This window comes from Rhipicephalus sanguineus, chromosome 2 (assembly GCF_013339695.2).
Source record: "Rhipicephalus sanguineus isolate Rsan-2018 chromosome 2, BIME_Rsan_1.4, whole genome shotgun sequence".
Taxonomy (NCBI): domain Eukaryota; kingdom Metazoa; phylum Arthropoda; class Arachnida; order Ixodida; family Ixodidae; genus Rhipicephalus; species Rhipicephalus sanguineus.
The window spans coordinates 57,578,988-57,596,463 of NC_051177.1; the positions used below are offsets into that span (position 1 = coordinate 57,578,988).

Sequence of the window (17,476 nt, forward strand, 5' to 3'; positions counted from 1 at the left end):
CTCGCTGCACGCGCTGTGTCTGAGATCCGTACGGCGACTTGGATGACTAAAAACGTCCGGAACACCACCTGCACGCCACGCACGGACAGCACGGACGGCACGTACCAAGGGGGTTAAAATTTATTTAAACCACCTTGGCGCGTACGAACAGACCTTCAAAATGGCGCGGCGATAGTGTTGCCACCTTGCGGATCAAGGCCTCCCTGCATTTCTGCATTTTTTGAAAGTTGCGTCGCATTCTGAAGGAACAGAATTTGTGTGAATTTTTGACCGAAAGCGTAAGTCAAATGCCTTTGGCAGTCCAGAGTTTCTGGATTTTTGAAAGTTTCATCGCATTTTGAAAAAAAGTCATTTGAAGGTAGAAGAATCTCGGAGTTACCTATAGTCGGTCCTTAACAAAGAAATTATGCAGCGTGAGCAAAAGGACTAGATGGGACACATGAACATAGGACGAGCGCTCTTTTTCTGCTGAACATTTCATCACAAAATGCGCGATATACTTGTTACAGGAGCCACGCCACTGCAGGCTGGCTTTAGCACCGTATCATGCGCATTATATAGTGATGCGCGTGTCCCATCTTGTGCCCTTGAAATGCGGCCGCCTTCGCGCAACCCAGGGAGAGGATCATCGTCTGGCTTCCACCAAACCACATGCTGCCTGGAGTTGTTGCTCGCCTGCTTCTCGCTTTCGGCCAGCCCTGCCTTGCCCATCTTCGGTTGTCGGGCTGACGAGTGAGCGTTCAATTGTTGTCCGTTGTTCTGTGAAGCCTACGTCTTCAATTGGACGGGATGCAGCAAGCCCAATACCCACAATGTACAATGTATGCCGTGACAGTGATGGCGTACTGAAAAGACTACCACAGGTGTGCGCAGGGTTAATTAGGGTGTGCAAAGTTGCATAGTAGCATCCCCCCCCCCCCCCCCCCGCGTTGGACGATCCCAAAGAACAACATGCTTAACAGCGGATGAAAAAAAAATGTGAGCAAGGCAAATAACTTTTCTTCAAAGAGAAGACAAAAGAAATTCTGGAAACATTCTTCCTTTTTATTAAATGTATCAAATAAATGCAAACAAAGCACACTCTGTGCTTAACAAAAACTGTTTGTGGTGTTTGCACCACTGAAAAAAATAAAAGTACGAAACAAGAACCTTAAAGGTTGCAGAGAGCAAAATTCAAAACAAAAATAAAATAGTGACATGAACACCTTTCATGACAACAATGACCAACAAAGCAACAAACTATTTCCTTTACCCAAACTAAGATACAAGTTCATATAGAGAACGTGTATGATGCTTCAACAGTTTTACATGGCAGCAAGTGCTACTGAAAAAGCACGGCAGTTAACATTTAACAGGGCATCAATACGCTGCAATACAAATATGCTGTCAGCTGGACATAGCAAGGCACGTTAATTATGTAAATAGAGCATTATATTCCAATGCTTATAAAATTCGTGACACCAAAAAAGAAGAAATGCAAAAATCCTTTGAAAGACTAGAAAACTGTGCAGAACAAGCACGAAAAAGTGCTGAGTCAGAGTACAAGTAAGTACACTTGATTCACGTAACTATAATTATGACATACAAGTTGTCACCTGCTGCACTCAAAATAACAAACAAGGAAGCACATCATAGCAAAGTTGTGTGTAATCAATGTTCAATAATAGTATGAAACGTGAGAAAGGTATATATTCCGCTATGTTTTGACATAGCGGTATGTCAAATGTGTCAGGAGAAGGGAAAATGAGCAGCTCAGCTGCTGCAAATGAACACTGCAGGAAAATGATGCAAAAACAAAGTGGATATTCGTATTTCAGTCAACGCAACACTGCACATGACTGAATGAGTCGCAAGTAAGGTAATCTCCTCAAACTAAGGGGCTAAAGTAAACTTTCTCCATGGTTACATTGTCATGGGTAAACCCACACTTGTAGTCTACACAGTGAGAAATTCAGGCTCTGTTGCACGGCTCTTAGTAACAGGAAAGAAACAAAGGTACAGCAACTGCAGGAGATTTGAATGGATCCAGCTTCTAATTATTTCTAATTGGCAATAAGACTGATAACTGGGAAAGTTGGTATGTATCTACATTTAAACTTTTTTAGCCTGCACAAAAGACAAGGACAAGAAAGACACACGAGCGCGGTGTCTCTTTCTTGTCCTTGTCTTTTGTGCGCACTAAAGAAGTTTAAACATGTAATGAGCAAGTTCGTATGCCCCATTCACACAATTTTTTTTTTCACCGGGTGTAAGCTTATCCCCTAAACAAAAATTTCAGATGCTGAAAACTGAGCCTTACAATACAGTTATATTATTGAAACTGGCCCTGGGATTTGCGAAGAAATCCTTGCCCACCCATATTTTGCCGTGTCTTTCATTCAAACTTTCATCAACAGCTTCTAAACGACTAGAAGCAAGTGAAGACTCCCTGCTTAAATTTGCGATGTGGTCAAAACGAGATTCTTAAAGAGGTTAACAAATGGCAACAAAACCGAGCCAGAGTGCACATGAAATGTGCAGCAGGTACAAGCTCTGCACTGCAGATAAATATCTGCAAGCGGTTGCGCGGTCTGGCAGCAGCTAACTATGCAGCTGGCACTACAACACCGGTAATCACTGCCGTTGTTCAGTGTTGCCCTTTACACCATGTTCATCTTAGGATCTTGTCCGGGCGGTGGGTACTGTGGTGGGTACTGCGGTGGGTACTGCGGTGGGTACTGTGATGGGTACTGTGATGGGGCAGCAGGGTAACCTGGCTGTGCAACATAACCACTGGGAACCAGTATGGCACCTGGGGTCATGCCCACTTGTCCTGGGTTCTGGCTGATAAAGGCCAACTGCTTGTAGAATGACACCACAACCATGAGGAAGTAGATCTGCAGAAAATGAAAATGAAAATGTAGGCGCAAAAAGCTTTGTAATAGAAACCATAGCCATCTTTAAATACAAAGCATATAGTGCTGTAGAATTTCTGATAATCTCAAGGGGGTGTGAAAATTTTAGTACCACCCGAAATTTCATATCACCAAAAACTAGCAAAATCTGTTTTGAAACCACGATATGTGCACAAAACATTTATTTCCGTAGAAAAAAACTCGCATGTGTCTTTCTGGGATGCACAAGAACGGACCAATAAGGGACGGTGGCTGCCACAATTGCGCACGTCAAAGCTTCGCTTGAGGCCAACTACAAACAAAGTGCCAAAGTCCGCTTCACCATAGTCATAAGCGACCGACAGGAACGCCGAAATGCTTCATGCCTTTTTACGACTTTACCTTCAAACCTACTGGTACATTAGCTGCGTACCTTTGGAGCTGCGTAGTCACTATCAATGATCGATCCCGTCAATACCGAACGTGGCTTCGTGCGCAGCAGCTGCGGAAAACAGTAGCTCCATTTTCAATCTGTGTGCGCTGGCTGCCTACATGCCTTCAAAACTACGTCGTTGCCATCTATGATCGCATCTGCCACGGTTTTGACCGCAGCGGCTGCAGAAAGCAGTATCACTTTCACTTGGTGAGGGTTGGATGCATGTGCACTTCCGTCAGTTTTGTCGTCATCATACATGATCTCGTCGAAAGCAGTTTCATGCGCTGCAGTTGCGACAAAAGGTAGTTCTGCTTTTCAATCCATGTGCGCGGGCCATGCATGTGTCTTCAGAACTAAATTGTTGATATCTATGGTCGCATCTTCTGCAGTTTTGTCCGCCATGGTTGCGGCAAGCAGCATCGCTCTAACTCTGAGCGTTGGAAGCGCATGTATTTCCGGAGTTTTGTCATCGCCATGCATGATCACGTCGATAGCGACCACGGTTTCGTCCATAGTGTTCGTGGCAAACAAAAAATTACACCATCTCCCGCTAAAGGGGACCATGAGGCAATGCGAAGCAGCGTTTCGGCATGTCGAGCCCGCGTTTCAGAGGTGGAGTGGAGGTATGTGTAGAGGATTTGCGCATGCACAGTAAGGGTGGTCATGCCACACACAACCACCGGATTGAACTCCGCCACAAGACGCTTCGCATCTAATAACCACAGTCCTGACTGTGTGGGCGCAGGCTGTGCGCGTACTTCCGAAACTTCCGGAGCACGCTGCTCTCGGTTGTCACTCGATGGTTTCAGTACCAAAGTTCCTGCCACCAGTCGTGACACGGAAAGGTGTTCGAAACATCTGCATTTTGGCCCACTGGACACAATGGAATTTGGCCAGGGAATTCAACGAATTCATATCAGACTGCAATTTGCATCAGCTGGGTTCATATCGCTGAGATTTTATCTACTATGCTCCACTTACCACTAAAGCAGAAGCACCTAAAATAGTGCAACCAATAGGACAGAAATGGTGCTTTTTCAGCATTCGTAAAAATAGACTTTATGATCCCATTCTCTTTGATATTAGGAGCACAAATTACACATGCACCTACTGCATAATTGTGAAACGAAAACGAACACTCCTCAAGATATAACAAATGAAACAATCTAACTATGACTTTTCGTAACCCGTGAAGTTTCTTAGTCACAATCATTGCAATGGTGATTAAGGAATACTAACGGGTTCTGAAACACTGTTTTTAGCTCATTTCATTTTTACTAGGGGTGTGCGAATATTCAAAATTTCGAATATTTTTCGAATAGTGTTTGCTATTCGATTCGATTCGCACTGGAATTTTACTATTTGAACTATTTGAACTTCCCAAAAACAATACAGTCAACGTCCGATTGAAAGTGACCTCTTCAGATTTTCAATACGCTTCACCTCATTACACCCTCGTATTGCGGCAAAGCTGCCTTTCAAGTTCCGTTATGGTCGAACTTTGCCAAGACACAGTCAACGTTCAATTGGAAGTGGTCCCTAGATATTCAATATGCTTCACCTCATCACACCCCGGTATCGCGGCAAAGCTGCCTTTCAAGCTCCGCTACAGTCGAACTTTGCCAAGACAATGTCAGATTGAAAGTGGTCCCTAGATTTTCAATATGCTTCACCTCATCCCACCCCCGTATTGCGGCAAAGCTGCCTTTCAAGCTCCGCTACGGTCGCAAATGTAACTCAAGAAAACGCTGGTTCCAACATGGAGATGAAAGATGTGCCAGAGTTGGGGGCTCAATTAATGCTGTTTTGGGCCTGAAATTTGGGCAGGAAGTTCTAAATATCGGACGCCAAAGCTTTAGCATCCAAAATTTCAGATGTTCTTATATATCGACGTCTACGAAGCAGATTTGGAACTCCAGACTTGAAGAAAGCACAACCTTGTCCGCCACATCAGTTGGGCTTGCACAGAAGTTGAAAGAGGAGGAGCAGCTGAGGAAATGGCATCTTTGCCTATTATATGTCTAAAGTGTTGTTGGCAACAATTTGGTTGCACCAAATCATGTACATAAATACAATTCGGCCTCTACATTGCCTCAATTCTTGATAAGACAACTATGCAATTTCGCTTCGAAGTATTAGAAAAATATTCGATTCGCACTCACACTTCAATATTCGAATTCGCTTCGCACCCAGAATTTTGCTATTCACACAGCTCTAATTTTTACTTTTTGGTGAATGTTCGTCTACACTCTTTTCACCATGTTCTTTCCTAACCAGACAGGTTTCCATTGAATTCTTGACAACTGTATAATTGCAGCAAGATGTTATATACCATGGCACTTGGTTACGTAAATAGTGCTGTCTCATAGAGCAAGAATAAAACAGCAGAAAAATAATGAAGCGAAGATAGCATGTAGCAAATATTCATGTGAGTGTGCTTCAATACTGTATGTGTTATCTGTGCTTTTGCTAAGCGGTTCTGCAGTGCCTTTTCCGGTGAATGCACAGATTGAAACCTCTCTCACGCGTGTGGCGAAAGGTGCAATGCAGTGCTGTAAGAATGGCTGTGCATTCTCAGACACAAGCTATCTTGAACCAGGCGTTAAACTGAACCCATGTAGCCTAAAGCATGGGATTTAAGCACACTTGACAAGTGCACCAATTAATGTACAAGGAGTCTTTTCTCAATGAGTGCTTCGGCCTCAGGCAGCTATGCTTCCCATGACAGTTGGCACAAGCTGGACACTTTCCGGACAAATTACATAACCACAGGGTCGAAAGCTACACAAGCAGCAAACCAGGCATACCTGTAAGGCGAGGGACAGCATGAGTATGCAGAGCAGCAAGAGGAGCTGAAGAACACCCTGGAAGAGAATGGACAAAAAATAAAAGGTCAAACATTATTACAAAACCAGCATCACTATTAGTCTAGGTCCGGTGACGGCATTAACGTCAATTAAATTAAATTCCGGCATTTAGCTAACCAAAAACCACAACGTTGTGGATTATGAGGAATGCCAGAGTAGGGCGACTTCAAATTAATTTCAACCACCTGAACTTCTTTATCACGCATCAACACAAGCACACAGGCGTTTTCGCATTCCACCGCAATGCAAGTGCAGCCGCTGTGGCCGATTGTACCAAGTCCTCAAACTTCGCAGCATGACACATTAGCCACTATGCTATAGCGGCTGGTATGATGCCAACTTTCAGTAACAGCACAGCTAAGGCACACAAAACATAACACTTAGGTATTTCTTTTCATGTTAGACTTTTTTTCATAATGAGCAAGAAGGGTTGCCAAGCAAGGAATTTTAGCTTAGCAGTTTCCAGTTTTTTGGTTTTTGGGTGTCCATGTCTGGTTTTCCTGCTTCTGTAAATAATGATGGCATCACTTTTGTAGCAGGTATTCAAGCATGAGCAAATGTTCGTGAGCTGATGCGAATTCATCAAACAGAAGCAAAATGAAAACATCAGTGTGTTGTGAAATATATCAATCGGTAACATATGATCACGAGGAAAGATGATGTGTTGCGTGCTAGTGTGTCTCTAATCACTATGGCCACCTTGATGCTGGTGGCCTGGCTGCTTTCAGCAAGTCCATTAGCTTGCAGGCATAACTGACTTGGAACACTAAGAAAATGAAATGACCTCTTAATAAGTTCTGTGTTATGTAAGGTATATTTGGTTGCTGAGTGCCGATGATACAATCACTTTGAAAATATGTTGTGTGCTGTAGTACCAGACACGTCAATATCTACGGTGGAAGAATTTTTTTGATGCTTTGGAATGACATCGTCCAGCTGTGGGGATACAATCACGTTTGCAAGAGCTTTACCTGCAACACCAGTCCGGAGAATGCTTATTGTGTCATTGATGCCATACTTCCCACTGTGGAAGAATATCCTGCTTGACCAGCGCTATGCTGAAGAGCAATTTTCGCATAAAGACTTGAGGCTAAAGTATAACGCAAGACTGAATCTCGTTACAGCAAAGTGACATACAACATATAAATGACTTCGTTATTTACATTCCACATATTTGATACAAGCTGATATCAGCTACAAATGTTTTAGACTCGAGTTCTATCATTTGTTTTATCCAAGTTTATTGTACAGAGGTTTAAGTGTGGTGAAATAACTCAATCACGTTTACTGTTGCAGGTATGAAATATTAATAGACAGGAGAATAAATAATTGCAGGGCATATAAATGACAGCACATGATTCTCTGACATGGGAATATGTACTCACACTGGCAACAATAGCAACTATGACAATGATGATGACGACGCCCTGTACAACAGTCAGCAGTCCTTCGAACACCAAATAGGGAAGCAGCAGGTGTCGTTGGTCCTGTACAGATAAAGAAATACAGTAGAACCTTCCTTACATGTCCCAAGTTATGTAACGACCCATATTTTATGACAAATTGGCTTGCTCCTGGCAAAATCCCCATAGACAATGTACTCAATCATATGACGCAATTTTGTACCAACCCCACCTTATACACCAGAGCCCGTCTGTCTCGCACCCAGGCTGCTGGCGAGCCGAGCGAATACTCTCGCGCGCCGACGCCGGGCTGGCTAGACTGCCAAGGCGCGCGTGGGTTGCTCTAAGTAAACAAGGCAAGCTACAGTTATGAGGCTTTAAAGAGCGAAAAAGTACCCATTCACGCTGCATGCACTACTGCGTTGTCTTTGGATGCCAAAGCAAGCAGCGCAACAGGAGGATATTACTTAGCGCTGTCTACGATCACGACCCTCCACGGGAATACTGCCAGTGCGGTGTTTTCAGTTTCGCCACGAGTGGATAATTGCAATTCAAGCAGAAAAACTAGGAGCCGAGTGAAAATGCGCAAGTAATTACAGTAACTGCATGTATTCTATGGTGTGATGCCCACCTATTCCATTTTATGAACCTAATTTGCGTGACACGCAGCTGGTTTGAAGGCAGACGCAAGCTTTGTGTGGGGGTGCACTTAATACCTTTGAGTGTTTCCTTTGTCAAAAATGTACTGCAAGGTAGTGCTTTCAAGCACAAGCAATCAGCATGCTTTGCCAATTTCAATGTAGTATCAAGCTTTAGTGCCTTTGATGGTATCCACGCCTTCAAGATTACAAGCTTTCATCTTCAAACGGTAGTAAATGGTACGGTGTTCAACAGCTGGCCAGAATTCCGTGCTTTCATTCCAGTGTTTGATGTCCACAAATTTATTTGCACACGAGACATCCAGTTGCACATAATACATATATTGGCATGTAAGTAAACAGTACTTGTGCCAGTGTCCTTTACGTCGCAGGCGTAGTGCAACTCAAGCAGCTAAATTTTTAGCATACTTACACAGCACACACTTAATAACAGACAGCTATATTCTGCCTATTTCAATATCGGCTTAACTAAGAGTAGCACACTTTCGCTTCTAAAGCATCATTGTTACAGGATTAAAATCGCGCAGATAGCTTCCAAAAGGGATCGATGAACGATACTGCAGGTGATTCTGATAGCACGATTTTGTGAGTAGGACTCATTATTGTAAGTGCTCGTGAAACAAAAAATATGTTCTGCGAAACTACCCGCAAAGCGTACTCTAATTATTACGTGATGCATGTTGGAATGATGAGTTTTCACAAAACTTTGTGCACAACTTGTAATATGCGGCAACAAAAGATCGCTTCACTCTTTCGCGAGCTGCACCGCAATTATGACTCACGCGTACTACAGCGAGAACGTTTTTTAACAAATGTAACAGCGTACGTATAGCTGACATTGTTGCTTCTGCAGCCTGCAGCAAGGTATTCTTGATGTTCCAATAAAAACAGCGAAAATGTCCAGGCTAGAAAAAACGCGAAACATGCGCTCCGACGGGCTGAGTTTCAGGAGTTTCGCGTTTGCCCTGTGTAGCATCTGCTGGCATGGCAGCCCGGGCATGTTTTGTCTCGTGTGTGATAGATGGCGCAACGCACAATGCAAATATGGCACTACGCATGGAATTCATTGTGTCCTGCTCTATTCGATGCCTACCTGGTACCGCTGGAGAAAAAAAAGTGCTGCATTTACCCGAATTTAGTGCATACCCAATTTTTGCGGTTTCGAAGTATTCACAGAACATAAAAATACCAGCTTTTCAATGTAAAACTTTGACTTACAACTTTGAAATTAAAGCTTTTTAATGTAAAATGTTGACAATTAGGAAAAAAGACAGACAACTAAAATTTGCCATCATAGAATTAGAAATTTATTCTCCTGACAGTTAATGTTCTTCAGCAATTCAGTTGTTGTGGCTTTAAAGGGACACTAAAGAGAAAAATATTTTTGTCACATTTGTATATTACTTTCACAGTTTTGAAATCACCACGCTTGGTAAGAGAGAAAACATGCAAAAAGAAAATGCGAGCGGTGATGCCACCTTAAAGTTCGCACACCAAACGTCATGATGTCACAGACTGACTGTAGTTACTAGGCCCTACGTAGTTCTTAAATTGGTAAAAACGAAGTACGTTGTCCTCTGAAGGGACCGTAGACTTAACATACCAAGTTTTAGGAAATTTTGTTGAACCACTGTCACCAAAATATGAAGAATACACTTTGAAATCCGTAAAGTCACGTGCGGCGATATTGGTGCGAAGTTTAAAAATGTAACTTTGGTCTCGGTTCTCTCCTCTATTAATAAACCTATGATGGTGAAATTAACAGCATTCGAGTTCTCAAAGTAAAATTCATCAATCTAAATCGATTCATTGTTTCACTTTAGTGTCCCTTTAAGATCTCATATGGATATCCTCCATCCCGTGCGTATTCTAGAGCCGCTACCTAGACGCGGAAAGTCACGTCACACAATTTTCGTTATAAACGCTCATTGAAAAGGGGTGTTATTTACCATTCCATGAAGATAAGCTCCAAGTACAAGATAGCCAAACTCACAGTGTATGCTCCCCTGATGCAAAGGCCGGCTGCCACAAGACCAATGGCACTGATGACTGCATAGGCCACGAACAGTCCATAGCTTGCTGAAAAGACATAGCAATGCATGATCACAATCTAGGAGTGCGAGACACTTCGAATGTTATTTATGCATGAGACTTCATACACTGTTCAAGGGAAAAAATTGCCAATAAGCAGCAATCACACCTACATTCACTGCAGCAAGAATAAAAGCACTTAAACTGGTAAATCACTGCTGGTGCCAGTAAGGGAGGCAGACATGTATATGACATGAAGACTCCGATCATATGTGACAAAGAAACACAATGGAACAGGTGTGCTTGAGGCAAAATCCCGTAATCATCTTCAACAAGAATTATTTAGTAGAGTTCTTGTGTTGCATAGTCTTCTGACTGAAAGAAAACAGCCCGAAATGTGTATATAAAATGTAGCTGCCAACACATTTATGGCCAGAAATCAAATAAAAGACAGTCATTTATCGTAGAAAGTCTTGAATGCCTTAGTTAAGCATAATATTATGAGAAAACCCCTAATGTCTCTGTTTCTGCCTTAAATTTTCAGTATTGCAGAATGCCTGTTGGCCAAACATGCGAGTGACCAATTGTAAAATTCATCACGTCGTTTTCCATGCAGTGGCTGAACTACAATAGTTGGTCGGCAAACCAATACAGCTGAACAGCACCCCGCTTTCAACACACCTTGCTCTTTTCGTGTAAATGCTTGGCCAATCACAAAAGAAAAGTGGGATATTCTAGACAAGAGTGTTAATGCTAGCACAGCAATGGTGACATTATCACAAATAAAATCAGCCATGACATTTGTTCATGGTTTCATCTTATAATCAAGAACGCAATGATGTGTACATATTGGTATCTGTACGGAGAAATTCGCCACACATGCAACATTTGGTTGCAAAGTGTACTTCTCATGCATGTGCCCGTAACTTTCTGAAAGTGATCATGCTTTCAACAGCTAAGCTGCAAAGAAAGAATAGCCAGACTGTGCAGGAATACCGATGAATACTGAATGAGGAATACTGCTTGGAATCGTCATGGCAATTAAGGTGATTTGTCGGTAAAAGGACAGCACTCTGACAGATGTCTTATCCACAAATAGACATCGGCAAGTGACAGGCTCTGTATTGTCTAAAGCAGTGGTTCTCAAATGGGGGTCCGCGAAGCCATCTTTGGAGGCCCCTGAAACACATCCTCGAAATAAAGAACTAAAGAAAAAACGAGTTTTTGGAGGCACACTGTCCCGTGACAGCGGCCCCTTCTGATTTTTGGTATGCATCACCGCATAATACCTTTGCACTGCGGCAGAGCTGAATTATCTTTCCCTTTCTCCATGAGATGGCTCTAAAGCTTTTGTTGCAGTTTTCTACAACACATGCACACGAGCAATATTTTTTCTAGGCTTGCGTATTTGAAAAGCAAACGTAGAAACAGGATGAATGCGGCTCCAGACTGCACAACTTGTTGACAAATTTTTGAGATCGAATTGGCATGGCACTTTACTTTGACCATCTTTTGCCAGGGAGAAATAACAGGCACCTATTTCACGCTGCATGTTGAGTTGACTTCTGTCCCCCCCCCCCTTTTCTCTCACCGCAAGGGGTACCTCATCACTTCCACCGATACCCAAGGGGGTCCCTGAAACATCCATGGCTAAGAACCACTGGTCTAAAGATTATTGGTTATGGTTTGGCCTTGACAAAATACAATGTCACTCAATCCATTGTTCTGTTCCAACCTCTAATTTATATAATGATGGAAGTAATATTTACAGCTAGCTCTGCTGGTTTGAACAACAGGATCAAACGAACTGTGGCTTGAATTTGCATGGCATACCAAACCAAACATAGCATTTCTGAATGTATAATTTTGAATTTTTATGGTGCTATCTATAAAATGAATGCCATGGAATGTAGACAAACAAAAAAAAAAACACTAATGCCAAACTGCCCATATCAGCACATCAACATCAAAATTTTCAAAAGCAAACCTTTAACATATTGACACTCACACCTCACGGTGTCATACGCCTCTGGGTATTGCTTGTAGACATCCAAGATTTGGTCAAAGTTTGCGCAGACTGCTGAGTAGGACACCAAACCAAGTGCACAACCAATCTGCAAAAGACAGACAGAAAAACCAATTCAGCAATTAGAGAGGCCATATGACAACAGTTTCAGGTTTGAACTATGCATTGCATGTTAACCTGCATGCGCGCCAGAGAGTTGGCAAAATATCAGTGTATATGTTTCAGTAGAAAATTTGAACTTTAAATGCTGTCACAGTTGAACTGTATGACAGTGTGGCAACAGCGAGTGGCGACAAAATGAACTGACACTCTGAAAACAGATCCCTAAGCTAATGGATGCAGATCTCAAAGACCATGCTTTTTGTACGCCCTAAGATCAGGAAGCTGCAAATATGCCAAGGCTACCATGCAAAATTTTACTTTTTCAGGTGCACTTTCCTGAAACTCCCTCGCCTTGGTGAAGGAATTGCAGTCACAATTCAACGGCAATGACCTTGCTGTGCTCTCTGGTACCAGAGTGTGCAAAATAATATGTCCAGTGTGGTACCACACTGTTTAAAAGTAAACACAGCGGTGGTTCTCCATTTCTTTACATCACACAGTGCATGCCAAAATGGCGGTTGTTTCTCAGTAGTCCAGAAGCATCACTTGGAAATTTCGAAACGAAATGCACAACCAGTGCTCAGTACTTTCGTGTCTTCAGTTACAATGATAAACTAAGACATGTAAATTAGCAGGGCAGTGTCATCACACCTTTAAGCAGACTCATGTGATATGAGCATGGCATGGCAATGGGAGACTCATTCATCTTGAAGTCTTTCAGTAACAATGTTACAGCTAGCCAGCAGCAGTGGCTGCTGTGTTTTAAACAACAGATTATGTGCTGCAGACAGCACAATTTAAGGTGTCCTCCATCTATGTTGCCAAAGCGTGTTAATTGTGCTTGACAGCACAGTTGATTGCGTGTTCTGCACTTCAGCTACCACCACTTATCTTTCTTCACAAGTGACTCCCTTATACACATATTTAAAGGGACATAGCCTAAACGCTTCTCGTATTAGTAAACTACTCTTTCACGATACCAAAAACACCACGCTTGGCGCTTAGTAAGCAAGAAATCGCGCAAAAAAAAAAAAAAAACTCAAAGTGAATTGGCCACAGTTTTATTTACTATTAGTTCCATTCAATTACAGTACGGGAGGTGTGAAGAGTTCATGTTGCAAGGCTGCAGATGATGAAACAGGGTGGCTTGGAAAAAGCTCTGGTCTAGTTTTGAGCATCCCGAACCATTTACCCCATACGTAAGGCTAAGCTCACATAAGTTTATGCATGATACTGCCACTGAAATTTAGTCACTAGGGCTGGAAGTCGCAACTCTTAAAATCCCTGAACCCCCCCCCCCTCCCCCGTGTGCTTTAACTCAGCGTGCTAGGTCAATGACGTTCAGGGAGCTACTATATAAACAACAGTGAGGTTAATTGACGTTGCCCGCAATATATGCCACCGTCACCATTTTTCTCCCTCGCACGCACACACGCCATAATGTGGTAACAAATTTCGGGACCTGCTTCTGTACGCACGGATGTAGTTTTATTTTTTATCACGCACACAAAGTTGTAGCAGCGGCCAACAATTATGCTAATGCGGCGCTGAAAAAAGAAATGGCCCAGAGAAACAAATTCTATAATACCCCAAGTGCATCATGTTTCTCGGAAAGAAAGCGTATTGAAACGCTTTTTGACAGAAAACGTGCGCATCTGCCAATTGCGAACGCGTTGACCACGACAGTGTGCATATATGGTTATGGGCTTGAAATAACGGCCTCGACAAAGTAGGTAACATTTAAGCTCAGCAGCGCAGTACACATTTTTCGAAGCCATGCGGTTGCATCATTTGAGGAGCTCGACCAGGGCATATCGGGGAAGAGGCAACAGCGTACGCGCCATAGCCAGCGCCCGTAGAGCGCGTGCCGCTGCCGCGCCCTTTCACCGAAGCTCGGTTTACCAGACAAGAAAGGGTAGGCGCGACTACGAAGGACGCAACGAGCCGGATGGGGCTCGGCTAGCCAGCGCAGGAGGCGCTGCGCTAGAGATAGAGTGTGTTGCTTCGACGGGTGCAAAATCTTCGTTGCACGCCATTGCGCAACCACTTGTGGCGACCTTCGAACGCGCGCACGAAACGCTCATAAAGATGCTCAGAACGCGCGAATCTGACCGGAGACAGAAACGACGAAGTGCACCGAAAGCGATACCGATGAAAAGGTGATAACAGTTTCAGCCTAAACTACAATATTACTACTAAGAAACTATGGGCGATAGAGAAGAAAACGCCGAAATATCGAATGACAAGCCCAGAGTTGTTCAACTCGGCAGCCATAAAAAACATGTTTACGCCGTCATGAAAACGACAGATACTGAAGCCAAGGAAGACGTTAATTGTACCGTTTTAACTGTATTGTAGTAATTGCGATGTAAATGTGAAGATTAAGTAAACTGGACCAAAAGACAAGTTGCCGCCGGCAGGGACCGAACCTGCAACCTTCGGATAACGTTCCCATCAGAAAGGTGCAGCTTCAGTCCCTGCCGGCGGCAAGTTGTCCTTTCGTCGCTTTACTTTCTTCACGTTTACATCGTAAGTACTACAGTACAGTTAAAACAGTACAATTAAGTGTCGGTTGGTTTTCATTAAAGTTGTATCAACAAAGAAAATCTTTATAAAGTTCCTTTTAGTTTACGCTTTGTGGGGCCAGGCAAACTGCGTTTACGCGTAAATAAACGTACAGCAAAAGATGCGTCACGCAACACGCCGTAATTTCGAAACTTTGCCGAAGTTCATTTTGCAAAAAGAATTATGATAACAGAGCAGCTCCGCCGCTAGTCATGGTACGGCACAAGATGGGGGCGGCGGCGCCTCCGCAAAATACGACGCTCTCTACGAAGCGCAGTGCGAAACATGAAACGCAGAATCGACAACCACTCACCAAAGTGAGAATGGCCAGCACTTTGGTGCCAGTCCTGACTGTCATACAGCCGCAGCAGCAGTGGGTCATGTAAGCCATGGTGAATATTTGGCCCGGTTGATGGTCTCGCGACAACTTTGCACGATAAATCCGAACAGTAAACAGGCGCCAAAAATGCTAGTTGTTGTACACGTGCCGCTACAGCTACGCCCCGGCTTCTGCGAAAGGAAAACTGGGAAAACGCGGAGAGCACGGGGAGAGTGAACGGAGAGGACACCATTGGACCAACGCCTCCTAGATTGGACAGACAAAACAAACACCTCCTCGATGTAAGCATGCAAGCGATGCAAGTGTACAAATCCCTTGATTTCGAGTAAAACAGCGCGCCCCCTGGGGAAAGGAGACAAAACACACCACACGCCGACGCGTTCTGTAGCCTCCGTGACTACTGTCGAAGTCCTAAAAGAATTAAGTTACGGAGGAACACAACGCATGGAATTCGTATGAAACTCTATGGGTTCCACGGAAGCGCAAACAAATGTCATTGAACGCTATTAATTCAATTCAGTTTATTGTAGGAAAGTTGCGATCTTTTTTGTCCTACAAAATCTGACTTGCGCTTGCGTTTCCAGTTTTTGAAGACTCTGCGCTCAACACTTTTCTGTCGAGAATGCTGTTATAATGCTGGAAAGGAAAGGCACGCGATTATCGTTGTGTGACAGAAAGATGTTTGAAATAAACCCCTTCTCTTTATATGGGAGAAAAAAAAGATGCTTCAGAGCGTGTACCTTTTTTTCAGAGCGAAATATGTGCTTTCCGGCGCGCTCGCATGTACGCGCATTTTAGTTTCGGTTTCGTTCGTTCAATTCGCCGCGATATGGCCGCGATAGTTCCGCGCGTAAAATCGCATTTCGGTATGGCTTGCAACGATTCCCCACTTATGATGACACCGAGTAATTGCATACGTAGGAAAATATTAGTACATGTGTACTGTTGACACTCGATTTAAAGAAGTGATCAGACCACGCTCGAATTATTTCGTAACATCGAGAAAGGGATTTTTCGGTCCTTCCAAATCTAGAATTCTAATGTAGCAACGCCCGAAAGCTACCACGACATTGTTTTTGCCGGCAAAACCTACGCCTGCTCGTCTGAAAAGTCCGCGAGGGCGGCCCAGACATAGGGGACACCATGTTCGGGCGATGCACAGGTAGACGGTCACGCTATGACAAGTTATCGGTATGCGATGACGCGGATAACGAGTGCATCGATTGTGCGAGCGGGCCGAGAGAGAAAGATGAGAGGAAATGATCAGTTATCTGTCGCATAAACCATGGAATAGCAACCACCGCCGCCTCTAGCACCATCCGGTACGTAAGAGCGCTATACCGATTGCCGAGTCCGTTGTTCCGTGCAACATGGGCGCGGCGGCAGCCTCGTCAATTAGTGATGCTAAGGCCGTAACCACGGCGCCGACGCTCTTTTAACACGATAGCGTTAGAGCGCACGCTCAAAGAAAAACCCGCCTCGGTCAAAATTAAGAAGAAATCATATTTTTCTCACTCAGTTATTTGAGAAAGAAACTTCGTTAAATCGGGTTTGGGGGGCAAATTAGTTCGTTAATTCGGGTATTTTCCGGGGTATGGAAATTTCTTCGTTAGATCGGGAACGTCGTAAAATCGGGTTTCGTAAGATCGAGATTTAACTGTACCTGCGCAACCTGCGTCGCAACTTCGTTTACAGCAGCACAAAAGAGCGGTGACGTCAGAGGATTTTTTTTTTACACACAGCAGCCCTATTCAAGGCTATAGCAGGAATGGGGCGTTATATAATACTAGGCAACAGAAAAAAATACAAACAAATAATACAAACAAATAATACAAATTGTAAAGCAAGCACACACGTAACAAAGCAAAAATGAAAATGAAGTTGATTACACGTTAGTAAGAAGTTCATCGACTGCAACTATGAAGTCTTTTAGTGGTAAGGAGCGAATGTTACCAGGCAGGGAATTCCACAGTTCTATTGCACGCGGGAAAAAAACTGTATTTAAAGGTATTAGTACGAGCAAAGAAAGGTGTCACGTTCAAAGCGTGGGAACTGCGGGTACAACTTTAATCAGTGAATGTGATGATGTTACCGTCACAAAGGCCGGAGGAGGAGTTAATAATTCCGTATAAAAATTTTAAAGCTTCGTTTTGTATCGCGAGAGTTGTGATGGA

At 43.5% G+C, this 17,476-nt stretch overlaps 1 protein-coding gene across 2 annotated transcripts; it reads right to left on the bottom strand.

Moving 5' to 3' along the window:
• Window positions 1-1,023: 1,023 nt before the first annotated feature.
• On the bottom strand, window positions 1,024-15,531 carry LOC119383017 (uncharacterized). Of its 2 annotated transcripts, XM_037650979.2 has the most exons (6): window positions 15,276-15,529; window positions 12,278-12,383; window positions 10,232-10,317; window positions 7,562-7,663; window positions 6,117-6,173; window positions 1,024-2,876 (listed from the first exon to the last, which is right to left on the bottom strand). In XM_037650979.2, exons 1-6 carry the CDS (start codon window positions 15,351-15,353, stop codon window positions 2,640-2,642), a joined length of 666 nt encoding a protein of 221 aa, XP_037506907.1. In that variant the 5' UTR covers window positions 15,354-15,529; the 3' UTR covers window positions 1,024-2,639. The 2 variants fall into 2 exon arrangements, with proteins under 2 accessions (XP_037506907.1, XP_049268347.1); XM_049412390.1 differs by lacking the exon at window positions 6,117-6,173 and having other exon boundaries at window positions 15,276-15,531.
• Between the last annotated feature and the right edge of the window lie 1,945 nt (window positions 15,532-17,476).

Coding starts and splice junctions, on each gene's coding strand:
- LOC119383017 (XM_037650979.2), bottom strand. CDS start 15,353: ATGGCTTACATGACCCACTGCTGCTGCGGCTGTATGACAGTCAGGACT. Junction 10,318..12,277: donor GGCGTATGACACCGTGAGGT/GTGAGTGTCAAT, acceptor ATGTCTTTTCAG/CAAGCTATGGACTGTTCGTG. Junction 7,664..10,231: donor GCATCAGGGGAGCATACACT/GTGAGTTTGGCT, acceptor TTATCTGTACAG/GACCAACGACACCTGCTGCT.